General features: G+C 60.4%; 1 protein-coding gene across 1 annotated transcript; it reads left to right on the top strand.

Annotated features, from left to right (window-relative positions):
- The first annotated feature begins 143 nt into the window (after positions 1-143).
- On the top strand, positions 144-26,923 carry RASAL3 (RAS protein activator like 3). Its single transcript, XM_058821363.1, has 23 exons — positions 144-383; positions 728-847; positions 3,822-3,890; positions 4,275-4,359; positions 4,405-4,593; positions 6,328-6,461; positions 7,859-7,931; positions 8,583-8,644; positions 9,763-9,854; positions 10,459-10,582; positions 12,388-12,486; positions 13,266-13,820; positions 15,717-15,861; positions 16,095-16,239; positions 17,195-17,431; positions 17,819-18,020; positions 18,106-18,209; positions 19,151-19,496; positions 20,489-20,608; positions 21,817-21,900; positions 22,251-22,369; positions 24,967-25,042; positions 26,801-26,923. The coding sequence occupies exons 1-23, from the start codon at positions 144-146 to the stop codon at positions 26,921-26,923; spliced, it is 3,543 nt and encodes a 1,180-aa protein (XP_058677346.1).
- Positions 26,924-27,341: the final 418 nt, after the last annotated feature.

Here is a 27,341-nt window from a genome sequence, read left to right on the forward strand (position 1 = left end):
GTGGGTGGGGACATGGTGAGACACGGACATGGTGGGACATGGACGTGGATGGGGACGTGGTGGGACATGGATGGGAGCATGGTGGGACATGGCCATGGATGGGACATGGTGGGACATGGCCATGGATGGGGCCATGGTGGGACATGGGCATGAGGGACATTGGCCAATGGATGAGGACGTGGTGGGACATGGGCATGGATGTGGACGTGGTGGGACATGGGCATGGTTGGGACATGGTGGGACATGGACGTGGTGGGAGATGGATGGGGATGGGGATCTGGTGGGACATGGACATCATTGGGGACGTGGACATGGATGGGGACGTGGTGGCCATGGATGGGGACATGGACATGGATGGGGATGTGATCGTGGATGGGGACATGGTGGGACGTGGACATGGATGGGGACATGGACGTGGTAGGACATGGTGGGACCTGGTGGGACGTGGACATGGATGGGGCCATGGTGGGACATCGACGTGGATGGGGCCATGGTGGGACATGGACATGGATGGGGACATGGTGGGACATGGTGGGACATGGACATGGTGGGACGTGGTCATGGATGGGGACATGGTGGGACATGGACATGAGGGACATTGGCCAAAGGATGAGGACATGGTGGCACCTCCATGGCCACCTGCCCCTTGGTGTCCCCACACTCCTGGTGTCACCTCCATGGCCTCGATGTCCCACCCTGGGACCCCCCAAATGTCACATCGGGGGAGGACTCCAGGAGCCACCACCACGCCTTTGAGGGGCGACCCACGGTGTCCCCTTGGTGTCACCGGCGTGTCCCCAGCGAGGAGGAGGAGGAGGAGGAGGAGGAGGAGGAAGGCTCCAAGGGTGTGACTCAAACTCCTGCCCGGTCACACGGGGAAGGAACCGGGGCTCAGGTGTCACCTCACCTGTGGTGTCCCCTCACCTGTGGTGTCCCCCCGGTGTCACCTGCGTGTCCCCGAAGAGGAGGAGGAGGAGGAAGAGGAGAAGGAGGAGGAGGAGAAGGAGGAGGAGGAGGAGGAGGAGGAGGAGGAAGGCTCCGAGGGTGTGCCCCAAACTCCTGCCCAGAATGAACCGGGTCCCAGTTGTCCCCTCACCTGTGGTGTCCCCCCGGTGTCACCTGCGTGTCCCCGAGGAGGAGGAGGAGAAAGAGGAGGAGGAGGAGGAAGAGGAGGAGGAGGAAGAGGAGGAGGAGGAGGAAGGCACCGAGGGTGTGCCCCAAACTCCTGCGGGAAGGAACCGGGGCTCAGGTGTCCCCTCACCTGTGGTGTCCCCTCACCTGTGGTGTCCCCTCACCTGTGGTGTCCCCCCGGTGTCCCCAGCGCCATCCCCTCCCTGAGGAGGAGGAGGAGGAGGAGGAGGAAGGCTCCGAGGGGAGGAGGAGGAGCGGGAGGAAGGCTCCGGGGGTGTGCCCCGCTCGGTCACATGTGGGGAAGCCGCCACAGGAACCGAGCGCGGCCGCGGCAGCACCGGAGGTACCTCGGGGGGAGGACACCAAAAACCCCAAAAAAACCCTAAATTCTCCCCCCAAAAAAATCCCCAAAATTGTCCCCAAATCCCCTCGGGGGATGCTAAAGGGGGGGGTCGGAGTTGGGGGGTGGGGGGGGACACCCCAAAAGTTTTGTCACCCCCCCCCATCCCCTCCCCCATTGTCGCGGGAGGATGTGGCCACCGCCACCCCCCCCTTGAGGTGACAATTTTGGCGGTGACACCAAAAAAACCCCAAAAAAGGCGCGGGTGGCACCTGGGGGGTGGCACTGACAGGTGGGGGGGGGTCCTAAAATGCCACCAAGGGGGAGGTGACAAAATTGGGGGGATGGTGCCGCCCCCCCCGCATTGGGGTGACAGTTTGGGGGGTGGCGGTGACACCAAAAAAAAGCAAAAAAAAAACCCCAAAAAAAGCCAAAAAAGGCGCAGGTGGCACCTGGAGGGTGGCACTGGGGGGGTCCTGAAGTGCCACCAAGGGGGAGGTGACAAAGGGGGGGGGGGAGGTGACAAAAGGGAGAAAGGCGGGGGAGGGGAGCGCGGCTTTGGGGCGCGACGGAAGCGGCGCCGGTGCCGCCGCCCGCGCCCGGGGCTCGGGGGTGGCGATGGGGCGGCTGTCGGTGCGCGTCTGTCAGTCCGTCGGTGTGTCTGTCTGTCCCTCTGTCGCTGTGTCACCCTGTCACTTTGTCACTCTGTCCCCCTGGCACCGTTTCCCCCCGTCCCGCTGTCCCTCTGTCCCTCTGTCCCCCTGTCACCCTCTCCCCCTCCGTCGCTCTGTCACCGTGTCCGTCTGTCCCTCCGTCGCTCTGTCACCCTATCCGTCTGTTCTGTCACTTTGTCACTCTGTCCCCCTGTCCCCATTTCCCCCTGTCCCCCTGTCACTCTGTCACCGTGTCCGTCCGTCCCCCTGTCCTCCTGTCCCTCTGTCCCTCTGTCCTCCTGTCACCATTTCCCCCTGTCCCCCCGTGTCACTCTGTCACCGTGTCCGTCTGTCCCTCTGTCATTTTGTCACTCTGTCCCCCTGTCCCCTCTCCCCATTTCTCCTGTCATCATTTCCCCCTGTCACTCTGTCCCTCTGTCATCGTGTCCGTCTGTCCCTCTGTCCTCCTGTCCTCCTGTCCCCATGTCCCCTGTCACGCTTTACCCCTCTCCCTCTTGTCCCTCTTGTCCCTCTGTCCCCTGTCCCTCCCCTGTCCTCTGGTCACCATTTCCCCCTGTCCGTCTGTCCCCTGTCCCATTTCCCCCTGTCCCCCTGTCCCCCCCCCCCCCCAAATTCAGCTCCGCCCACCCCACAGACCCCAAATCCCCCCCCTAAGCCCCCCAAAATTCTCTCCCCCCACCCCAAACCCACTCGCTGAACCCCCCAAAACCGACTCCCCCAACCCCAAAATTGCCTCCCCCCCACCACCCCCAACCCCAAATCCAATCCCCAAAATTCCTCTGCTCGTCCTACAAACGCCAAACCCACCCCCTAAACCCCCCAAAATTTACTCCCCCCCACCCCAAAACCCCCAGATTTAACCCCCAAATTCAGCTCCCCCAACCCCAAAATTGCTCCCGCAACCCCAAACCCCCAAACCCATCCCATGAATCCCCAAAATTTACTCCTCCCAACCCAAATCCACCCCCTAAACTCCCAAAACCTGACTCCCCCAACCCAAAAATTGACCCCCCAAAACCCCAAACCCACCCCCTAAAGCCCCCAAAGTTCTCCCCCTAAACCCCACAAACCCCAAACCCACCCCCTAAACCCCCCAAAATTGACTCCCCCAACCCCAAAATTGACTCTCCCGACCCCAAAATTCTCTCCCTCCACCCCAAAGCCCCCAAATCCAGCCCCCAAAATTGCTCCTCCCACCCCACAAACCCCAAACCCACCCCATAGAAACCCCCCAAAATCGACTCCCCCAACCCCAAAATTGACCCCCCCAAAACCCCAAACCCACCCCCTAAACCCCCCAAAATTCTCCCCCTAAACCCCACAAACCCCAAACCCACCCCCTAAACCCCCCAAAATTGACTCCCCCAACCCCAAAACTGCTCCCTCAACCCCAAACCCACCCCATAGAAACCCCCCAAAACTGACTCCCCCAACCCCAAAATTGACCCCACAAAACCCCAAACCCACCCCCTAAACCCCCCAAAATTGACTCCCCCAACCCCAAATTCAGCTCCTCCAACCCCAAAGTTGTCTCCCCAGCCCCACAAACCCCGAAACCACCCCATAGAAACCCCCCAAAATCGACTCCCCAACCCCAAAATTGACCCCCAAAACCCCAAATCCACCCCCCAAATCCCCTTTTTTCCCCTTTTTTTTCCCCTTTTTTCCCCCCACAGATGGACCCGGACGCCCCCTCGGTCCCCGTGTCGCCCCCCGCCCTATTGAAATCCTACAAGTGGCGCACGGCGACCCCCGGGGGGACCCCCAAAAACTCGAGGGATCCCCCCAACCACAAAATTGACCCCAAAACCCCCAAATCCTCACCCTAAACGCCCCAAATTCAGCTCCCCCCAACCCCAAAATTCTCCCCCTAAACCCCACAAACTCCAAACCCACCCCCTAAACCCCCCAAAACTGACTACCCCAACCCCAAATTCAGCTCCTCCAACCCCAAAGTTGTCTCCCCAACCCCACAAACCCCGAAACCACCCCATAGAAACCCCCCAAAACCGACTCCCCCAACCCCAAAATTGACTCCCCCAACCCCAAAATTGACCCCCCAACCCCAAAACTGACCCCCAAAACCCCAAATCCACCCCCAAAATCCCCTTTTTTTTCCCCCCCCACAGATGGACCCGGACGCCCCCTCGGTCCCCGTGTCGCCCCCCGCCCTATTGAAATCCTACAAGTGGCGCACGGCGACCCCCGGCACGGGCGGGGACCCCCAAAAACTCGGGGTTTTCCCCCAAAAACCGGGGGGGTCCCCGGGGAGCCGGCGCTGGGCGCGGCTGCAGGGCTGGCGGCGCTCCCACAGCCACCCCGACACCGCCGGCGACAGAGGGGGCGACAGGGGAGGCGACAGGGGAGGGGACAGAGGTGTCGCCAAGGCCAGCGCGCGGCGGTCGCTGTTCAGGAGGGCGATTTCGGCGCCGTGCAAGGCGGGCAAAGGTGAGGGGGACACTTGGGGACAGTTGGGGACATGAGGGGACACGAGGGGATGTGGGGGCACTTGGGGACATTGGGGACCGGGTGGGGATGTGAGGACAGGAGGGGGACACGATGGGGATGGAAGGGACATGAGGGGACATTTGGGGATGTGGGGACACTTGGGGACATGAGGGGACATTTGGGGATGTGGGGGCACTTGGGGACATTGGGGACCGGGTGGGGATGTGGGGACAGGAGGGGGACACGAGGGGACACTTGGGGACATTGGGGGACAGTGGGGACACTTGGGGATATCAGGGGACCTGAGGGGACACTTGGGGACACTTGGGGACATTGGGGACCGGGAGGGGATGTGGGGACAGGAGGGGGACACGATGGGGATGAAGGGGACAGCATGGGGACAGTGGGGGACAGGAGGGGACACTTGGGGACATTGGGGGACAGTGGGGACACTTGGGCATATCAGGGGACACCTGGGGACACTTGGGGACATGAGGGGACACGAGGGGACACGAGGGGATGTGGGGGCACTTGGGGACATTGGGGACCGGGTGGGGATGTGGGGACAGGAGGGGGACACGAGGGGACACTTGGGGACACGAGGGGGACAGTGTGGACACTTGGGGATATCAGGGGACACTTGGGGACATTGGGGACACTTGGGGACACTTGGGGACATTGGGGACCGGGAGGGGATGTGGGGACAGGAGGGGGACACGATGGGGATGGAAGGGACAGGAGGGGACAGCAGGGGACAGTGGGGGACACTTGGGGACATTGGGGGACAGTGGGGACACTTGGGGATATCAGGGGACCTGAGGGGACAGCAGGGGACAGCAGGGGGACAGCAGGGGACAGTTGGGGACATGAGGGGACACGAGGGGGACACGAGGGGACACTTGGGGACATTGGGGGACAGTGGGGACACTTGGGGATATCAGGGGACCTGAGGGGACAGCGGGGGACAGCGGGGACAGTGGGGGACACCAGGGGATGGCGGGGACACGAGGGGGATGAGGGGACACTTGGGGACACCAGGGGACAGCAGGGGACACGAGGGGATGTGGGGGACAGAAGGGACAGCAGGGGACACTTGGGGACAGCAGGGGACATTGGGGACATGAGGGGGACACAACGGGACACGAGGGGACATTGGGGGACACGAGGGGACAGCAGGGACATCAGGGGACAGGAGGGGACAAAGGGGATGGGAGGGGACACCGGGGACAGCAGGGACACGAGGGGACATTGGCGGACACTTGGGGACATCAGGGGACAGTGGGGGACACGAGGGGACATGAAGGGACAGCAGGGGACACCTGGGGACAGCAGGGATGATGGGGGGCAGAGGGGACAGGATGGGACAGTGGGGACACAAGGGGACAGCAAGGGGACAGTGGGGACACCAGGGGACAGTGGGGACACAAGGGGGATGAGGGGACACTTGGGGACATCAGGGGACAGGAGGGGACATTGGGGGACAGTGGGGACACGAGGGGACATCAGGGGACCTGAGGGGACAGCAGGGGACAGCGGGGGACACAAGGGGACAGTGGGGACAGCAGGGATGATGGGGGACAGCAGGGGACAGGAAGGACATCGAGGGGCGGGAGGGGACACTTGGGGACACTTGGGGACATTGGGGGGACATCGGGGAGGGCTTTTGGTGCCTCCCGTCCCCTCCACGGGTGACAATGCCACCGTGTCCAGCCCCGCCCCGTTGTGTCCCCTCAGCGCCGCCCTTGGGGACATCGCCGGCGTCCTTGGGGACATCGCCGGTGCCACCCGATGCCACCCAGGTGTGGGACGTGTCCCAGTTCTCGCTGCTGGACGGGCACCTGGTGCCACTGCCCAGGGACACCGAGCAGGTGAGAGGGGACATCGGGGTGGCACCGGCGGGTGGTGGCACCTCGTGGTGTCCCCTTGGTGGTGGCACCTCCTGGTGTCCCATTGGTGACACTTCGTGGTGTCCCCTTGGTGGCGTCTCAGTGTCCCCTTGGTGGCATCTTACGGTGTCCCCTGGGGGTGGTGGCACTTTGTGGTGACACCTTGGTGGCATCTCAGTGTCCCCTGGGGGTGGTGGCACTTTGTGGTGACGCCTTGGTGGCACCTCATGGTGTCCCCTTGGTGGCATCTCATGGTGTCCCTTGGGTGACATCTTACGGTGTCCCGTGGGGGTGGTGGCACTTTGTGGTGACACCTTGGTGGCATCTCAGTGTCCCCTTGGTGGTGGCACCTCCTGGTGTCCCATTGGTGACACTTCGTGGTGTCCCCTTGGTGGCGTCTCAGTGTCCCCTTGGTGGCATCTTACGGTGTCCCCTGGGGGTGGTGGCACCTCGTGGTGACACCTTGGTGGCATCTCAGTGTCCCCTGGGGGTGGTGGCACTTTGTGGTGACGCCTTGGTGGCACCTCATGGTGTCCCCTTGGTGGCATCTCATGGTGTCCCTTGGGTGACATCTTACGGTGTCCCGTGGGGGTGGTGGCACTTTGTGGTGACACCTTGGTGGCATCTCAGTGTCCCCTTGGTGGTGGCACCTCCTGGTGTCCCATTGGTGACACTTCGTGGTGTCCCCTTGGTGGCATCTCAATGTCCCCTTGGTGGCATCTTACAGTGTCCCCTGGGGGTGGTGGCACTTTGTGGTGACACCTTGGTGGCATCTCAGTGTCCCCTGGGGGTGGTGGCACTTTGTGGTGACACCTTGGTGGCACCTCATGGTGTCCCCTTGGTGGCATCTCATGGTGTCCCTTGGGTGGCATCTCATGGTGTCCCGTGGGGGTGGTGGCACTTTGTGGTGTCCCCTTGGTGGCACCTCAGTGTCGCCTTGGTGGCATCTCCTGGTGTCCCTTGGGTGGTGGCACCTCATGGGTGATGGCACCTCATGGTGTCCCCTTTGGTGGCACCTCATGGTATCCCCATGGTGGTGGCACTTTGTGGTGTCCCCTTGGTGGCATCTCTGGGTGTCCCTTGGGTGGTGGCACCTCATGGGTGGTGGCACCTCATGGTGTCCCCCTTGGTGGCACCTCATGGTGTCCCCTTGGTGGTGGCATCTCATGGTGTCCCCATGGTGGTGGCATCTCCTGGTGTCCCTTGGTGTCACCCCCTGACCCTGCAGTGTCCCCTGGGGGTGGTGGCACCTCCTGGTGACATCTCGGTGTCCCCGTGGTGTCCCCTGGGGGTGGTGGCACCTCCTGGTGACATCTCGGTGTCCCCGTGGTGTCCCCTGGGGGTGGTGGCACCTCCTGGTGACATCTCGGTGTCCCCAGGGTCCCTGGCGCAGCAGGACCCGCGCTGGCAGCGCCACCTCCGATGCCACCAGCGTGGGCAGGAGGGACCCTGGTGAGGACATGGGGGGGGGGCTGGGAGGGAACTGGGACAAACTGGGACAAACTGGGACAAACTGGGACAAACTGGTTTGTAATGGGTTATACTGGGTTATACTGGGATATACTGGGTTTATACTGGGTTATACTGGGATATACTGGGTTGTACTGGGTTGTACTGGGTTGTACTGGGTTATACTGGTTTATACTGGTTTGTACTGGGTTATACTGGGTTATACTGGGTTACACTGGTCTATACTGGGTTATACTGGTTTATACTGGGTTATACTGGTTTATACTGGGTTATACTGGGTTATACTGGGTTATACTGGGTTGTACTGGGTTATACTGGTTTGTACTGGTCTATACTGGGTCATACTGGTTTATACTGGGTCATACTGGTTTGTACTGGTCTATACTGGGTTATACTGGGTTTATACTGGGATATACTGGGATATACTGGGTTATACTGGTTTATATTGGGTTATACTGGTTTATACTGGGTCATACTGGGTTATACTGGGTTATACTGGTTTGTACTGGGTTATACTGGGTTATACTGGGTTATACTGGTTTGTACTGGTTTGTACTGGTTTGTACTGGTCTATACTGGTCTCTATACTGGTCTATACTGGTCTATACTGGTCTGTACTGGTTTCCCCCCCAGAGCCGGATGAGAGGGGACCCCGGGCTGAGCCCCCCCCGAGCTCCCAGCTCAGCAACGTCAAGGTCACTGTCACTGTCCTTGTCACCTGTCCGTGTGACCTGTCACTGTCATTGTCACCATCACTGTCACTGTCACTGTCCTTGTCACCTGTCCGTGTCACCTGTCACTGTCATTGTCACCATCACTGTCACTGTCACTGTCCTTGTCACCTGTCCGTGTCACCTGTCACTGTCATTGTCACCATCACTGTCACTGTCACTGTCCTTGTCACCTGTCTGTGTGACCTGTCACTGTCATTGTCACCATCACTGTCACTGTCACTGTCACCTGTCCTTGTCATCTGTCATTGTCACCTCCCTGTCACCTGTCCTTGTCATCTCTCCCTGTCCCCATCCCTGTCCCTACCCTTGTCCCCTGTCCCCTCCCTGTCCCATCCTTGTCCCCATCCCTGTCCCTGTCCCCTCTCTGTCCCTGTCCCCTGTCCCTGTCCCTGTCCCTCTCCCCAGTTCCTGTCACCTCCTTTGTCCCCTCCCTGTCCCCTGCCCTTGTCACCTGTCACCTGTCCCTGTCATTGTCACCTGTGCCCTTGTCCCCGCCCCTGTCCCCATCCCTGTCCCTGTCCCCTCTCTGTCTCTGTCCCTGTCCCCTGTCCCTGTCCCCATCCCTGTCCCTCTCCCCAGTTCCTGTCACCTCCTTTGTCCCCTCCCTGCCCTTGTCACCTGTCACCTGTCCCTGTCATTGTCACCTGTGCCCTTGTCCCCGCCCCTGTCCCATTCCTGTCCCCTGTCCTTGTCACCATCCCTGTCCCTGTCCCCATTCCCTGTCACCTCCCCCGTCCCCTCCCTGTCCCCTCCTTGTCACCTATCCCTGTCCCCATCCCGGTCCTTGGCATTGTCCCCTGTCCCCATCTCCTGTCCCCGGTCATTGTCACCTGTCCCCTCCCTGTCCTTGGCATTGTCCCCTGTCCCCATCTCCTGTCCCCGGTCATTGTCACCTGTCCCCTCCCTGTCCCCATCCCTGTCCCGTTCTTGTCCCTCTCTCTGTCCCACCCCTGTCACCATCCCTGTCCCCATCCCCATTCCCTGTCACCTCCCCTGTCCCCTGACATTGTCCCCGGTCCCCTCCCCGTCATTGTCCCCTGTCCCTGTCATTGTCACCTTGTCCCCACCGCTGTCCCCAGGGGCTGCTGTGGAAGAGGCTCCTCAGGGACAGGAGAAGCCGCGGTGCCACCAAAGGTGACCACGGGCCGGTGGCAGCGCCCGACGGTGACAGGTAGGGGACGCTCCTGGCCTGGTGACACCGCTGTCCCCTCAGTGTCACCTCAATGTCCCCATTTTGGGGACCTGGTGACATTTCTGTCCCCATTTCGGGGTCCTGGTGACATTTCTGTCCCATTTTGAGGATCCTGGTGACATTTGTGTCCCATTTTTGGCTCCTGGTGACATTGGTGTCCCCTCAGGGTCCCATTTCGGGGTCCTGGTGACATTTCTGTCCCTTTTTGGGGGGTCCTGGTGACATTTGTGTCCCATTTTTGGCTCCTGGTGACACTGATGTCCCCGTTTTTGGTGTCCTGGTGACATTGGTGTCCCCCCAGGGTCCCTTTTTGGGGGTTCTGGTGACATTTCCGTCCCTATTTTGTGTCCTGGTGACATTTGTGTCCCCTCAGGGTCCCTTTTTGGGGGTTCCTGGTGACATTTCTATCCCATTTTTGGTGTCCTGGTGACACTGATGTCCCCGTTTTTGGTGTCCTGGTGACACTGGTGTCCCCCCAGGGTCCCTTTTTGGGGTTCTGGTGACATTTCTGTCCCTATTTTGTGTCCTGGTGACATTGGTGTCCCATTTTTGGGGGGTCCCGGTGACATTGGTGTCCCCCCAGGGTCCCCAGCCGCAGCGGATCCCGCGAGTCCCTGGTGCCACCACCCGAGCTGGACCTCACGGGTGACAACGTCATCGTCCGGCCCGTGCACGGCAGCCTGGTGGGAGAGAGGTTCTGCTTCCAGGTACGGGTGAGGGGCTCCTAAACCCCAAAAATGGGGACACAAACCCCAAAAATGGGGACACAAACCCCAAAAATGGGGATCCTGACCCCAAAAATGGGGACTCTGAGCCCAAAAAGGGCTCCTAAATCCTCAAAATGGGGATCCTGAGCCCAAAAAGTGCTCCTAAACCCCAAAAATGGGGACACAATCCCCAAAAATGGGGATCCTGAGCCCAAAAATGGGGACTCTGAGCCCAGAAAGGGCTCCTAAATCCCAAAAATGGGGACCCTGAACCCAAAAATGGGGACCCTGAGCCCAAAAAGGGCTCCTAAACCCCAAAAATGGGGACACAAACCCCAAAAATGGGGACCCTGAGCCCAAAAAGGGCTCCTAAACCCCAAAAATGGGGACACAATCCCCAAAAATGGGGACCCTGACCACAAAAATTGGGACCCTGAGCCCAAAAAGGGCTCCTAAACCCCAAAAATGGGGACATAAACCCCAAAAATGGGGACATGGGGATCCTGACCCCAAAAATGGGGACTCTGAGCCCAAAAAGGGCTCCTAAATCCCAAAAATGGGGACACAAACCCCAAAAATGGGGATCCTGACCCCAAAAAGGGTCCCCGCAATGTCCCTGTCACCCTCAGTGTCCCCCCAGTGTCCCTTTGGTGTCCTGTCACCCTCCATGTCCCTGTCCCCTCATTGTCCCCGCATTGTCCCCTCAGTGTCGCCTCATTGTCCCTGTCACCCTCAATGTCCCCTCAGTGTCCCTCTCACTTCTGATGTCCCCTTGATGTCCCCATCACCCTCAGTGTCCCCTTGGTGTCCCCTCAATGTCCTGTCACCCTCATTGTCCCCATCACCTTCAATGTCCCTTGCTGTCTCCTCATTGTCCCATCAATGTCCCCTCCATGTCCCTGTCACCCTCGCTGTCCCCTCATTGTCCCCTCAGTGTCCCTGTCACCCTCAGTGTCCTGTCACCCTCCATGTCCCATCACCCTCAGTGTCCCTCATTGTCCTCTCAGTGTCCCCTCAATGTCCTGTCACCCTCATTGTCCCCTCAATGTCCCTCGATGTCCCCTCACTGTTCCCAGGTGATCACCCCCGCCGGCAGCCACTCCTCTGTGTCCCCTCGGTGTCCCTGTCACCCTCACTGTCCCCTCATTGTCCCTCGGTGTCCCCTCACTGTCCCCAGGTGATCACCCCCGGATGAAGCCACTCCTCATTGTCCCCTCAGTGTCCCTGTCACCCTCACTGTCCCCTTGGTGTCCCCTCCATGTCCTGTCACTCTCAGTGTCCCTGTCACCCTCGGTGTCCCCTCACTGTCCCCTCACTGTCCCCAGGTGATCACCCCCGGATGAAGCCACTCCTCATTGTCCCCTCAATGTCCCTGTCACCCTCATTGTCCCCTCATTTGTCCCCTCAGTGTCCCCTCAGTGTCCCTGTCACCCTCATTGTCCCTCATTGTCCCTTGGTGTCCCCTCTCTGTCCCCAGGTGATCACCCCCGCCGGCAGCCGCTCCTCTGTGTCCCCTCAATGTCCCTGTCACCCTCGGTGTCCCCTTGGTGTCCCCTCCATGTCCTGTCACTCTCAGTGTCCCTGTCACCCTCCCTGTCCCCTCATTGTCCCTCAATGTCCCCTCTCTGTCCCCAGGTGATCACCCCCGGATGAAGCCACTCCTCATTGTCCCCTCAGTGTCCCTGTCACCCTCATTGTCCCTCGGTGTCCCCTCTCTGTCCCCAGGTGATCACCCCCGCCGGCAGCCGCTCCTCTGTGTCCCCTCGGTGTCCCTGTCACCCTCACTGTCCCCTCTCTGTCCCCAGGTGATCACCCCCGCCGGCAGCCGCTCCTTCGGCTGCTCCTCCCTGGCCGAGCGCGACCGCTGGATCGAGGAGCTGCGGCGGACGGCGCAGCCCAACAAGGTGGGGACACACCTGGGGACACACCTGGGGACACCTGGGGACATCCAGGGGTGGGAATGTTGGGGATTTGGGGGATTTTTGGGGTCTCCAAGGGAAGGGGACAGCAGGGGTGGCTCTGTCCGAGCAGCTCTGGCCGGCCATCAATGTGGTCACCGGTGAGGGACACCTGAGGGCACCTTGGGGACACTTTAGGGACACCCTGGGGACATCTTGGGACACCTTGGGGACACCTGGGGACATCTTGGGGATACCTGAGGACACCTGGGGACACCTTGGGGATACCCTGGGGACACCTTGGGGACACCTTGGGGATACTTGGGAACACCTTGAGGACACCTGGGAGACACCCTGAGGACACCTTGAGGACACCCTGAGGACTTCCTTTGTCCCCTTGTCCATCCCCCTTGTCCCGTTGTCCATTGCCCCCTTGGGTACACCTTGGGGACACCTGGGGGACACCTGGGGGACACCTGGGGGACACCTGGGAGACACCCTGGGGACACCTTGGGGACACTTTGGGGACACCTTGGGGCTACCCTGGGGACTCCCTATGTCCCCTTGTCCATCCCCATTGTCCCGTTGTCCATTGCCCCCTTGGGTACACCTTGGGGACACCTGGGGGACACCTGGGGACACCTGGGGGACACCTTGGGGACACCTGGGGGACACCTGGGAGACACCCTGGGGACACCTTGGGGACACTTTGGGGACACCTTGGGGCTACCCTGGGGACTCCCTTTGTCCCCTTGTCCATCCCCCTTGTCCCTTTGTCCCCCCAGGACAACTGCGAGCGCCTGGACCTCTCCTTGTCCCTGTCCCTCTTCGAGGGCCGCCACCTCCCCGCGCGGCGCCGCCTCCGCTGCCACCTCCAGCTGGACGGCGCCGTCTTCGCCCGCACCACGGCCAAGCCGCCCGGCGACGACGGCCAACTCTTCTGGGGCGAGCTCTTCCACTTGGCCGCGCTGCCGCCGGCGCGCGCCCTCACCGTCACCTTGTGCCACCAGCAGCACCACCACCACGATGACCCCTCCGGGTGGCACCCGGTGGCCTCCGTCACCATCCCCCTGGCCGAGCTGGCGGCGTGGCAGCCCCTGGAGCGTTGGTACACCTTGAGCGGCGCCAGCGTCGCCGATCCGGCGCCGGCGTTGCGGCTGCGCGGGCGTTACCGGCAGGTGAGGGTGCTGCCCATCGTGCGCTACAAGGAGCTGGCGGAGTTCATCACCTTCCACTACCGGGAGCTGTGCGGGCGGCTGGAGCCGGCCATCGCCGCGCGGCACAAGGAGGAGCTGGCCGGCGCCTTGGTGCGCGTGCTGCAGAGCACCGGCAAGGCCAAGGTGGGCACGGGTGGGGTTGGGTTGGGATGGATGAGTTGGGTTGGGTGAGGATGGATTGGGTTGGCTTGGGTTGGGCTGGGTTGTGTTGGGTTGGGTTGGATGCGTTGGGTTGGGTTGGATGAGTTCAGTTGGGTGAGGATGGGATGAGTTGCGTGAGGATGGGATGAGTTGGGTTGGGTTGAATGAGTTGGATTGGATGGGTTGGGTTGGGATGGATGAGTTGAGTTGGTTTGGGTTGGATTGGGATGGGATGGGTTGAGTTGAATTGGGTTGGGTGAGTTCAGTTGGGTGAAAATGGAACGGGTTGGATGAGTTGGGTTGGGTGAAGATGGGATGGGTTGGGTTGGATGAGTTGGGTGAAGATGGGATGTGATGATTTGAGTTGGGTTGGATGAGTTGGGTTGCGTTTGGTTGGTTTGGATGAGTTCAGTTGGGTGAAGATGGGCTGGGTTGGGTGAGTTGTGATTTGGGTTGGGTTGGATGAGTTAGGTTGAGCGAGGATCAGATGGGTTGGGTTGGGGTGGAAGAGTTTGGTTGAGTTCAGTTGGGTTGAGTTAGGATGAGATGGATGCATTGTGTTGGGTTGGGTTGGGATTGATGGGATGGGATGAGTTGGGTTGGGTGAAGATGGAATGGGTTGGATGAGTTGGGTTGAGTTGAATTGGGTTGGGTGAGTTCAGGTGGGTTAAAATGGAATGGGTTGGATGAGTTGGGTTGGGTGGGTTGGGTGAGGAATGGGTAGGGTTGGGATGAGTTGGGTTGGGTGAAGATGTGGTGGGTTGGGTTGAGTTGGATGAGATGCAATGGGATGGGTTGGTTGAGTTGAGTGAGGATGGGAGGGATTGGGTTGAGTTGGATGAGTTGGGTTGGTAGAGGATGGGATGTGTTGGGTAGGGATGAGTTGGTTGAGGTGGTTTGGGATGGGTTGGGTGAAGATGGGATGAGTTGGGTGAGGAGGGAATGGGTTGGGTGGGTTGGGTTGGACTGGGTTGTGTTGGATGAGTTAGGTTGAGTTGAGTTGGGTTGGATGAGTTGGGTTGGGTTGGATGCGTTGGGTTGGGTTGATTATGTTGGGTTGGGATTGACGGGATGGGATGAGTTAGGTTGGGTTGGGTGAAGATGGGATGGGTTGGGTTTAGTTTGAGTTGGTTTGGGATGGGTTGGGTTGGGTGAAGATGGGATGAGTTGGGTGAGGATGGGATTGGTTGGGTTATGTTGGATGAGTTGGGTTGGGATGGGTTGGGTTGGCTGAGTTGGGTTGGGTGAGGATGGGATGGACGCGTTGGGTTGGGTTGGGTGAGGATGGGATGGACGCATTGTGTTGGGTTGGATTGAGTTGGGTGAGTTGAGTTGGGTTGCGTTGAGTTGGGATGAGTTGGGTTGGGTTGGGTTTGATGTTTTGGGTTGGGTTGAGTTGAGTTGACTTGGGTTGGGTTGGGTTTGATGTTTTGGGTTGGGTTGGGTTGGGTGAGGATGGGATGGATGCATTGGGTTGGGTTGGATTGAGTTGTGTTGGGTGAGTTGGGTTGGGTTGCGTTGAGTTGGGATGAGTTGGGTTGAGTTGGGTTTGATGTTTTGGGTTGGGTTGGGTTGGGTGAGGATGGGATGGACGCATTGAGTTGGGTTGGGTTGAGTTGTGTTGGGTGAGTTGGGTTGGGTTGCGTTGAGTTGGGATGAGTTGGGTTGAGTTGGGTTTGATGTTTTGGGTTGGGTTGAGTTGACTTGGGTTGGGTTGGGTTGCACTGAGTTGTGTTGAATGAGTTAGGACACCACACCAGACACAGAACAACGCCAGAAGACCCATCATGGTTGCCCTGCTCATTTTGGTGTCCCAAATGCCACCAAACCCTTGAGGTGTCCCAAATGCCACCAAACCGTCCCCACCTGTCCCCTCAGTCCTTCCTGACCGACCTGGGCGTGGCCGAGCTCGACCGCCTGGACGACCACGAGGCGCTGATCTTCCGCGAGAACACCTTGGCCACCAAGGCCATCGACGAGTACATGAAGCTGGTGGGGGCCAAGTACCTGCAGGACACGCTGGGTACGTCCAGGTGACATGGGGTCATCCTGGGGGGTGGGACACCGTGGGTGACATGGACATCGGGGGTGGTGGGACAGCCCTGACCATCTGTGCAGGTGTGGTGTGGGTTCCTCAGTCCCATCATGGGTTGTAGGACATCCTTGACCACCCATGAGGACGTGTTATGGGTTCCTCCCATCCATCCCCACCCTGGTGACCCCTCAGACCCCTCATGGGTTGTCCCCTGTCCCCAGGAGAGGTGGTGGCCCAGCTCTGCAGCTCCGAGCAGAGCTTCGAGGTGGACCCCAGCAAGATCTCGGGGCTGGAGCTGTCGGAGCACCAGCAGCACCTGCGGCAGGTGTGCGAGGAGACCCTGAGGCGCATCACCGACGGCTCCGAGTGAGTGGGGACGCCTTGGGGACACCTCGGGGACACCTGGGGACATCTGGGGTGGCATCAGGGTGGCATCAGGGTGGCACCAGGGCCAAGAGAACCTGGGAGGAGCTGGGACATGGTGGTGGGGTCAGGGGCAGGATGGGGACCAGGGCTTGGGGATTGTCACCGTGCTGGGGTGGGTGACAGGGTGGACCTGGGGACAAATTTGGGGACAGGGATGGTGATGGACACCAAGATGGACTTGAGGACAAGTTTGGGGACAACCATGGGTGACAGGGATAGGGATGAACACAAGGATGGACCTGGGGACAAGTTTGAGGTGGAGATGGACTCCAGGATGGACCTGGGGACAAGCTTGGGGACAGGGATGGGGATGGACATCAGGATGGACCTGGGACAAGTTTGGGGACAAGGGATGGGGATGGACATCAGGATGGACACCAGGATGGACCCAAGGACAAGTTTGGGGACAACCATGGGTGACAGAGATGGGGATGGATGTCAGGATGGACATCAGGATGGACCTGGGACAAGTTTTAGATGGAGATGGACACCAGGATGGACCTGGGGACAAATTTGGGGACAACCATGGGTGACAGAAATGAGAATGGACATCAGGATGGACCCAAGGACAATTTTGGGATGGAGGTGGACACCAGGATGGACCCAAGGACAAGTTTGGGATGGGGATGGACATCAGGATGGACGTGGGGACGAATTTTTGATGGGGATGGACACCAGGATGGACCTGTGGACAAGTTTGGGGACAACCATGGGTGACAGAGATGGGGATGGACATTGGGGTGGACATCAGGATGAACATGGGGACAAGCTTGGTGGCCTCCACACGCACACAACCACAAAAACCCCTTGATGCCCACCCCCATCATGATGCCACCACCACCCCGTGGTGGCCTGACGTGTCCCCTGTCCCCATGACCACGGTGTCCCCGGGCAGGTCCTTCCCGTCGGAGCTGGCCGAGGTGTTCTCGGCGTGGTGGGACGCGTGCGTGGCGCGCGGCAAGGAGGACATCGGCCGGCGCCTGGTGTCGGCCTCGCTGTTCCTCAGGTTCCTCTGCCCGGCCATCATGTCCCCCAGCCTCTTCGGCCTGGTCCAGGAGTACCCCGGCGAGGCCACCGCCCGCAGCCTCACGCTGGTGGCCAAGGTCATCCAGAACCTGGCCAACTTCACCACGTAGGTGACCATGGAGACGTTCCATGTGTGATCTGTGACCCCTTGTCCGTGACGGTGACCCATGACCATGATGATGACCCCAGACCATCGTGGTGACTCCTTGACCATGATGAGACCATCGTGGTGACCCATGACCATGGCGGAGATCCCGAGACCATGATGGTGGCCCATGACCATGGTGGAGATCCCGAGACCATGATGGTGGCCCATGACCATGGTGGTGACCCCTTGACCATGACCATGATGGTGGACCATGTGACCATGGTGGTGACCCCTTGACCATGACAATTACCCATGACCATGGTGGTGACCCCAACCATGATGGCGGACCAAGTGACCATGACCATGGTGGTGACCCTGACCATGACAATGACCTCTTGCCCCCAGGTTTGGCGACAAGGAACCCTACATGACCTTCATGAACGGCTTCCTGGAGCACCACTGGGCCACCATGACCGAGTTCCTTCACGCCGTGTCCACCCCCGAGGCCAGCGCCCACATGGCCACCTACGACGGCGTGGTGGACCTGGCCTTGGAGCTGGCCACGCTCCACCTGCTGCTCTGCGACATCTTCTCCAGCCTCGACCAGGTGCCACCATCACCACCACCACCGTCCCTCTGTCCCCATTGTCACCTCCTGGTCCACCCAGTAATGTCCCCGTGGTGTCCTCCAGGCCACGCAGGAGGAGCTGGAGCCGCTGCCCACCATCCTCAGGGCCATCAGGGAGGGGACACCTGTCCCCGTGTCCGTCCAACTCAGCTCCACCACGGGGAGAAGGTGCTGAGGGACACCTGGGGACAATGGGGACATCTGGGGACATCTGGGACACGTTGGTGTCAGGATTTGGGGTTCCTCTGGTTCTGTCTGGGGTTGGCAGATGGATCTGGTCCCACCAGCGTTTGGGGTCCCTCCGGTCCACCAGGATTTGGGGTCTCTGTGATCTCCATTGTCCCCCTGTCCCTTGTCCCCTTGTCCCTCTGTCCCCATTGTCCCATTGTCCCCATTGTCCGCATTGTCCCCATTGTCCCCATGTCCATCTATCTGTCCCCAGCCCCTCAGAGCCCCCCAGGCCGAGATTTCTCCTCTTGTCCCCATTGTCCCCATTGTCCCTCTGTCCCCATTGCTCCCATTGTCCCTCTGTCCCCATTGTCCCCATTGTCCCCATTGTCCCTTTGCCCCATTACCCTAATTGTCCCCATTGTCCCCATCATCCCCATTGTCCCCATTGTCCCCATTGCCCTATTACCCTCATTGTCCCTCTGTCCCCATTGTCCCCATTGTCCCCATTACCCCATTGTCCCCATTGTCCCCTTGTCCCCATTGTCCCCATTGTCCCCATTGTCCCTTTCCCCCATTACCCTAATTGTCCCCATTGTCCCCATTGTCCCCATTGTCCCCATTGTCCCCATTGCCCTATTACCCTCATTGTCCCTCTGTCCCCATTGTCCCCATTGTCCCCATTACCCCATTGTCCCCATTGTCCCTCTGTCCCCATTGTCCCCATTGTCCCATTACCCTCATTGTCCCCATTGTCCCCATTGTCCCCATTGTCCCTTTGCCCCATTACCCTAATTGTCCCCATTGTCCCCATTGTCCCATTACCCTCATTGTCCCCATTGCCTCCATTACCCTAATTGTCCCCATTGTCCCCATTGTCCCCATTGTCCCCATTGTCCCCATTGTCCCCATTGTCCCCCTGTCCGTCTGTCTGTCCCCAGCCCCTCGGAGCCCCCCAGGCCGGGATTCCTCCCCCCTCAGGACCTCCCCAAGCCCAGCCCCCTCCTCAAGAGCCAATCCCTGACCAGCGTCCGCCGCCTCCGCGCCCACGACGAGGGGACAACGACGGTGCCACCCCCGGTGCCACCCCCGGTGCCGCCCCCGGGGACACCCCCGGGGACACCGGAGCCGGTGCCGGCGCGGCGCCGCCGCCACGTCCAGCGCACCCAGAGCGTGCCAGCGCAGGGAAAGGGGGCACGGTGCCCGCCCGAGGGTGACAGCGCGGCCGAGGGGACAGTGACACCGCCCGGGGGCGGCACCGGGGCACCGGGGAGCGGCGATGGCCCGGTGAGTGGCGGTGGCACCGGGATGAGGGGTTGAGGTGTGGTGGCATTAACGGGGTTGTAGTGACATTAATGGGGCTCTGGTGGCACTGATTGGGATTTGGTGGCACTGACTGGGTTTGGTGGCATTACTGCGGGCCTGGTGGCATTGATGGAGGTGTGGTGGCACCAATGGAAGTCTGGTGGCACTAATGGGGTTCTGGTGGCACTAATGGGACTGTGGTGGCATTAACTGGGGTGTGGTGGCATTAATGGAGGTGTGGTGGCATTAATGGGGGTATGGTGGCACTGATTGGGATTTGGTGGCACTAACTGGCTTCTGGTGGCCTTAACTGGCTTCTGGTGGCACTAATGGAGGTGTGGTGGCATTAATGGGGCAGTGGTGGCATTAATGGGGCAGTGGTGGCACTAATCAGGGTTCTGGTGGCACTAATCGGGGTCTGGTGGCACTAATGGAGGTGTGGTGGCATTAATGGGGCAGTGGTGGCACTAATGGGGTTCTGATGGCACTAATCAGGGTTCTGGTGGCACTAATCAGGGTCTGGTGGCATTAATCGGGGTCTGGTGGCACTAATGGAGGTATGGTGGCATTAATGGGGCAGCGGTGGCACTAATGGGGTTCTGATGGCACTAATCAGGGTTCTGGTGGCACTAATGGGGTTCTGGTGGCACTAACGGGACGGTGGTGGCATTAATGGGGTTCTGGTGGCATTAACAGATGTGGTGGCACTAACGGGGTTCTGGCGGCATTAACCGGGCTCTGGTGGCACCAACGGGCATCTGGCGTCGCTAATGAGGGTGTGGTGGCACTAACGGGGCTCTGGTGGCACTAACGGGGCTCTGGTGACATTAACGGCGTTCTGGTGGCACTAATGGAGGTGTGGTGGCACTAACGGGGTTCTGGCGGCATTAACCGGGCTCTGGTGACATTCACCGGGGTTCTGGTGCCACCAATCACGGCGTGCTGGCGCTGACGCTCTGTGCCCGCTGCCGCAGCCCCGGGGGAAGCTCCGCTCGTCGGCGTCGCTGCCCCGCAAGCCCGCGGTGCCGTGGCAGCGCCTGGCCGAGGACGCGGCCGCGCCGGGGGAGCTCTACGGGCTCAGGCCGCTCGAGAAGGTAACGGCGGGACAATCCCCGGTGTCCCCAAGTGTCCCCAAGGCCTGGTGACGCCATCCCCGTGTCCCCAAGTGTCCCCGTGTCCCCAGCACGGGTGGCTGCGGAAGGAGGTGACCAAGGGTGGGTGACACCTCCCGGTAACCTCATCCCTGATGTCCCACGGTGTCCCACGGTGTCCCCCAAGGCCCGGTAACCGGATCCCGGTGTCCCCAGCACGGGAGGAGGTGACCGGGGCTGGGTGACACCTCCCGGTACCTCCCGGTCACCTCGTGCCCCGTGCCCCCAGCCCTCAGTAACTCGGTCCCCAGTGTCCCCAGTCCCCGGTAACCGGGTCCCCGGTGTCCCCAAGCCCCCGGTACCCTCCCGGTAACCGGGTCCCCGGTGTCCCCAAGCCCCCGGTATCCTCCCGGTAACCGGGTCCCGGTGTCCCCAGGCCCCCGGTATCCTCCCGGTAACCGGGTCCCCGCTGTCCCCAAGCCCCCGGTACCCTCCCGGTAACCGGGTCCCGGTGTCCCCAGGCCCCCGGTATCCTCCCGGTAACCGGGTCCCGGTGTCCCCAGGCCCCCGGTATCCTCCCGGTAACCGGGTCCCGGTGTCCCCAGCACGGGCGGCTGCTGGAGGCGCTGCGGGCGGAGCTGCGGGAGCGGGCGGTGTCCCCAATCCCCGTTACCCCCATTAACCCCCGGTACCCCCGGTACCCTCCCGGTGTCCCCGGTGTCCCGGTAAGCCCATCCCGGTGTCCCCAGCACGGGCGGCTGCTGGAGGCGCTGCGGCAGCGCCTGGAGCGGGCGGAGTCCCCAGTCCCCGGTGTCCCGCAATGTCCCCAATGTCCCCAATCTCCGGTGTCCCCGATGTCCCCCCGGTGTCCCGGTAACCCCATCCCGGTGTCCCCAGCACGGGCGGCTGCTGGAGGCGCTGCGGGCGGAGCTGCGGGAGCGCCTGGAGCGGGCGGTGTCCTCAAACCCCTGTGTCCCCCAGTGTCCCCGATGTCCCCAAACCCCGTTATCCCCGTTATCCCCGGTGTCCCCCGGTGTCCCGGTAACCGGGTCCCGGTGTCCGCAGTACGGGCGGCTGCTGGAGGCGCTGCGGGAGCGGGCGGAGTCCCCAGTCCCCGGTGTCCCACAATGTCCCCGATGTCCCCAAACCCCGTTATCCCCGTTATCCCCGGTGTTCCCAATGTCCCGGTAAGCCCATCCCGGTGTCCGCAGCACGGGCGGCTGCTGGAGGCGCTGCGGGCGGAGCTGGCCGAGCTGCGGCAGCGCCTGGAGCGGGCGGAGTCCCCAGTCCCCGGTGTCCCCCAGTGTCCCCCAATGTCCCCAAACCCCGTTATCCCCGTTATCCCCGGTGTCCCCCAATGTCCCCAAACCCCGTTATCCCCGTTATCCCCCGTGTCCCCCCGGTGTCCCGGTAAGCCCATCCCGGTGTCCGCAGCACGGGCGGCTGCTGGAGGCGCTGCGGGCGGAGCTGCGGGAGCGGGCGGAGTCCCCAGTCCCCGGTGTCCCACAATGTCCCCGATGTCCCCAAACCCCGTTATCCCCGTTATCCCCGGTGTCCCCCCGGTGTCCCGGTAACCGGGTCCCGGTGTCCGCAGCACGGGCGGCTGCTGGAGGCGCTGCGGGCGGAGCTGGCCGAGCTGCGGCAGCGCCTGGAGCGGGCGGAGGCGCGGGCGGCGCGCACCGAGGAGCGGCACCGGGAGCGCCTGGAGCGGCTGCGGGCGCAGCTGGACGAGGGCAACGCCCGCGCCGCCAACCTGGCCGCCAGGTGCGACAGGACGCACCGCCCAGTTCGGACCAGTTCGGACCGGTTTGGGGTCCCGGTTTGTCCCAGTTTGAGGTCCCAGTTTGTCCCAGTTTGGTTACAATCTGGGGTCCCATTTTGCCCCAGTTTGGGGTCCCAGTTTGTCCCAGTCAGTTTGTCCCAGTTTGGTTACAATCTGGGGTCCCATTTTGCCCCAGTTTGGGGTCCCGGTTTGTCCCAGTTTGAGGTCCCAGTTTATCCCAGTTTGGTTACAATCTGGGGTCCCATTTTGGCCCAGTTTGGGGTCCCAGTTTGTCCCAGTTTGGTTACAATCTGGGGTCCCATTTTGCCCCAGTTTGGGGTCCCAGTTTGTCCCAGTTTGAGGTCCCAGTTTGTCCCAGTTTGGTTACAATCTGGGGTCCCATTTTGCCCCAGTTTGGGGTCCCATTTTGCCCCAGTTTGAGGTCCCAGTTTGTCCCAGTTTGGCTACAATCTGGGGTCCCATTTTGCCCCAGTTTGGGGTCCCAGTTTGCCCCAGTTTGAGGTCCCAGTTTGTCCCAGTTTGGCTACAATCTGGGGTCCCATTTTGCCCCAGTTTGGGGTCCCAGTTTGTCCCAGTTTGAGGTCCCAGTTTGTCCCAGTTTGGTTACAATCTGGGGTCCCATTTTGCTCCAGTTTGGGGTCCCAGTTTGTCCCAGTTTGAGGTCCCAGTTTGTCCCAGTTTGGTTACAATCTGGGGTCCCATTTTGCCCCAGTTTGGGGTCCCAGTTTGTCCCAGTTTGAGATCCCAGTTTGTCCCAGTTTGGTTACAATCTGGGGTCCCATTTTGCCCCAGTTTGGGGTCCCGGTTTGTCCCAGTTTGAGGTCCCAGTTTGTCCCAGTTTGGTTACAATCTGGGGTCCCATTTTGCCCCAGTTTGGGGTCCCAGTTTGTCCCAGTTTGGTTACAATCTGGGGTCCCATTTTGCCCCAGTTTGGGGTCCCAGTTTGTCCCAGTTTGGTTACAATCTGGGGTCCCATTTTGCCCCAGTTTGGGGTCCCAGTTTGCCCCAGTTTGAGGTCCCAGTTTGTCCCAGTTTGGTTACAATCTGGGGTCCCATTTTGCCCCAGTTTGGGGTCCCAGTTTGTCCCAGTTTGAGGTCCCAGTTTGTCCCAGTTTGGTTACAATCTGGGGTCCCATTTTGCCCCAGTTTGGGGTCCCGGTTTGTCCCAGTTTGAGGTCCCAGTTTGTCCCAGTTTGGTTACAATCTGGGGTCCCATTTTGCCCCAGTTTGGGGTCCCAGTTTGTCCCAGTTTGGTTACAATCTGGGGTCCCATTTTGCCCCAGTTTGGGGTCCCAGTTTGCCCCAGTTTGAGGTCCCAGTTTGTCCCAGTTTGGTTACAATCTGGGGTCCCATTTTGCCCCAGTTTGGGGTCCCGGTTTGTCCCAGTTTGAGGTCCCAGTTTGTCCCAGTTTGGTTACAATCTGGGGTCCCATTTTGCCCCAGTTTGGGGTCCCAGTTTGTCCCAGTTTGGTTACAATCTGGGGTCCCATTTTGCCCCAGTTTGGGGTCCCAGTTTGCCCCAGTTTGAGGTCCCAGTTTGTCCCAGTTTGGTTACAATCTGGGGTCCCATTTTGCCCCAGTTTGGGGTCCCGGTTTGTCCCAGTTTGAGGTCCCAGTTTGTCCCAGTTTGGTTACAATCTGGGGTCCCATTTTGGCCCAGTTTGGGGTCCCAGTTTGTCCCAGTTTGGTTACAATCTGGGGTCCCATTTTGCCCCAGTTTGGGGTCCCAGTTTGTCCCAGTTTGAGGTCCCAGTTTGTCCCAGTTTGGTTACAATCTGGGGTCCCATTTTGGCCCAGTTTGGGGTCCCAGTTTGTCCCAGTTTGGTTACAATCTGGGGTCCCATTTTGCCCCAGTTTGGGGTCCCAGTTTGTCCCAGTTTGAGGTCCCAGTTTGTCCCAGTTTGGTTACAATCTGGGGTCCCATTTTGGCCCAGTTTGGGGTCCCAGTTTGTCCCAGTTTGGTTACAATCTGGGGTCCCATTTTGCCCCAGTTTGGGGTCCCAGTTTGTCCCAGTTTGAGGTCCCAGTTTGTCCCAGTTTGGTTACAATCTGGGGTCCCATTTTGCCCCAGTTTGGGGTCCCAGTTTGTCCCAGTTTGAGGTCCCAGTTTGTCCCAGTTTGGTTACAATCTGGGGTCCCATTTTGCCCCAGTTTGGGGTCCCAGTTTGTCCCAGTTTGGGGTCCCAGTTTGGTGCCACTTTGGTGCCACTTTGGTCCCGTACCAGTTTCCTAGTTTAGTCCCAGTTCAGGGTCCCAGTTTGGCCCCAGTTTGGCTCAGTTTGGCCCCAGTTTGGCCCCAGTTTATGGTCCCAGTTTGTCCCCAGTTTATCCCAGTCTGCCCCAGTTTGGTGCCACTTTGGTCCCAGTTTGGTCCCATCCCAGTTTGCCCCAAGTTTGGCCCCAGTTTGGCCTCAGTTTGCCCCGGTTTATCCCAGTCTGTCCCAGTCTGTCCCAGTTTATCCCAGTTTATCCCAGTTTGCCCCAGTTTATCCCAGTTTGGGGTCCCAGCTAGCCCTGGTCTGTCCCAGTCTGTCCCAGTTCATCCCAGTTCATCCCAGTCTGTCCCGTTCCATCCCAGGCTGACGGCGGCCGAGGGCACCCGCAGGAAGGACCTGGAGAGGCTGAAAAGCAACGAGGAGAGAGGGAGGGAACTGGTGAGACTGGGAGGGACTGGGACAAACTGGGAGGGAACTGGGAGGGACTGGGACAAACTGGGAGGGAACTGGGGGGACTGGGATGGAACTGGGACAAACTGGGAGGGACTGGGACGGACTGGGAGGGAACTGGGAAGGAACTGGTGAGACTGGGAGGGACTGGGACAAACTGGGAGGGAACTGGGAGGGAACTGGGACAAACTGGGAGGGAACTGGGGGGACTGGGATGGAACTGGGAGGGAACTGGTGAGACTGGGATGGAACTGGGACAAACTGGGAGGGACTGGGACGGACTGGGAGGGAACTGGGAAGGAACTGGTGAGACTGGGATGGAATACTGGGACAAACTGGGAGGGACTGGGAGGGAACTGGGAGGGAACTGGTGAGACTGGGAGGGAACTGGGACAAACTGGGAGGGACTGGGAGGGACTGGGGGGACTGGGATGGAACTGGGAGGGAACTGGTGAGAGTGGGAGGGAACTGGGACAAACTGGGAGGGACTGGGAAGGAACTGGTGAGACTGGGACAGAACTGGGAAGGAACTGGGGAGACTGGGGGGGAACTGGGGATACTGGGACGGGATACTGGGGACACTGGGGGGACACTGGGGACACTGGTGAGACTGGGATGGAATACTGGGACAAACTGGGAGGGACTGGGAGGGAACTGGTGAGACTGGGGGGGGACTGGGGATACTGGGATGGAACTGGGGACACTGGGACAAACTGGGAGGGGACTGGTGAGACTGGGAGAGACACTGGGGATACTGGGACGGAACTGGGGACACTGGGACAAACTGGGAGGGAACTGGTGAGACTGGGGGGGAACTGGGGATACTGGGACGGAACTGGGGACACTGGGGGGACACTGGGGACACTGGTGAGACTGGGATGGAATACTGGGACAAACTGGGAGGGAACTGGGAGGGGACTGGGGATACTGGGAGGGGACAGCGGGGACACTGGGAGGGGACACTGGGGACACTGGTGAGGCTGGGAGGGAACTGGGGACACTGAGAGGGGGCAGCGGGGTCATTTGGGGACATTTGGGGACACTGGGAGTGGGAGGGGCATAGGGACACTGGGAGATATTGGGGCCAGGAACTGGTGAGACTGGGAGGGGACCCTGGGGACATTTGGGGACACTGGGGACACTGGTGAGACTGGGAGGGGACCCTGGGGATACTGGGGGGACACTGGGGACATTGGGGACACTGGTGAGACTGGGAGGGGACCCTGGGGACATTGGGGGACACTGGGGACACTGGTGAGACTGGGAGGGGACAGCAGGAACACTGGGGACACCGGGGGCAGTGGGGACATTGGGGGACACTGGTGAGACTGGGACGGGACATTGGGGACATTGGGGACATTGGGGACACTGGGGACACTGGGAGGAGACATTGTGACAACGCTGAGGGGACACTGGGGACAGAGGGGACATTGTGGGGGACACCGGTGAGACTGGGACGGGGCAGCGGGGACATTTGGGGACATTTGGGGACATTTGGGTCACTGGGGACACTAGTGAGACTGGGAGGGGACACTGAGGATACTGGAAGGGACATCAGGGGACATTGGGGACATTGGGGGGGACATAGGTGACACAGAGGGTGACACAGAGGGTGACACAGAGGGTGACAAAGAGAGGACACTGAGGACACAGGGGACACCAAGATGACCCAGAGGGTGACACCAAGGTGGCATCTCAGTGTCCCCTCGGTGTCCCCTCAGTGTCCCCTCGGTGTCCCCTGGCCAGGAGCGGCGCCTCTCGGGGCTGGAGCAGGAGCTGCGCAGGGCCCGGGGCCACCTCGATGTCCCCAAAGTGTCCCCAGGGTGTCACCACGAGCCTGGTGACGACAGCGACGCCACCAGCGTGTGACACCGAATGTCCCCGAGGTGTCCCCGAGGTGTCACCGTCACTGTCACCACCTCCCTCGGTGTCGCGGGAATAAACGATGGCGTTGTCACCAGTGTCCCCTTGATGCCACCATGGTGTCCCCTCAGTGTCCTCCCAGTGTTCCCAATGTCCCCTTGATGTCCCCAAAAATATCCCCAAAAATGCCCCAAACCCCGCAGGGAGCCCCCGGCCCTGCACGAGGAGCACGACGAGCTCTGAGCCCCAAAATGCTCCAAAATCACCCCAAAAATAACCCTGAAAATAACCCCAAAATGTCCTGGAAATGTCCTGAAAATATCCCCAAAATATCTCTAAAATATCAAAAAAATTATCCCTGAAAATCCCCCAAAAATACGCCCCCAAAAATCCCCAAAACAGCCCAAAAAAACCTCAAAAAAAT

Source organism: Ammospiza caudacuta, chromosome 29 (assembly GCF_027887145.1).
Source record: "Ammospiza caudacuta isolate bAmmCau1 chromosome 29, bAmmCau1.pri, whole genome shotgun sequence".
In the NCBI taxonomy this organism is placed as follows: domain Eukaryota; kingdom Metazoa; phylum Chordata; class Aves; order Passeriformes; family Passerellidae; genus Ammospiza; species Ammospiza caudacuta.

Bases quoted from the DNA above. Each gene is read 5' to 3' on its own strand.
- RASAL3 (XM_058821363.1), top strand. From the start codon at position 144: ATGGGCATGAGGGACATTGGCCAATGGATGAGGACGTGGTGGGACATG. The intron at 3,891-4,274 runs GCGACCCCCGGG...CCCCCCCCACAG, and splicing joins AATCCTACAAGTGGCGCACG to ATGGACCCGGACGCCCCCTC. The intron at 13,821-15,716 runs GTGGGCACGGGT...CTGTCCCCTCAG, and splicing joins AGAGCACCGGCAAGGCCAAG to TCCTTCCTGACCGACCTGGG.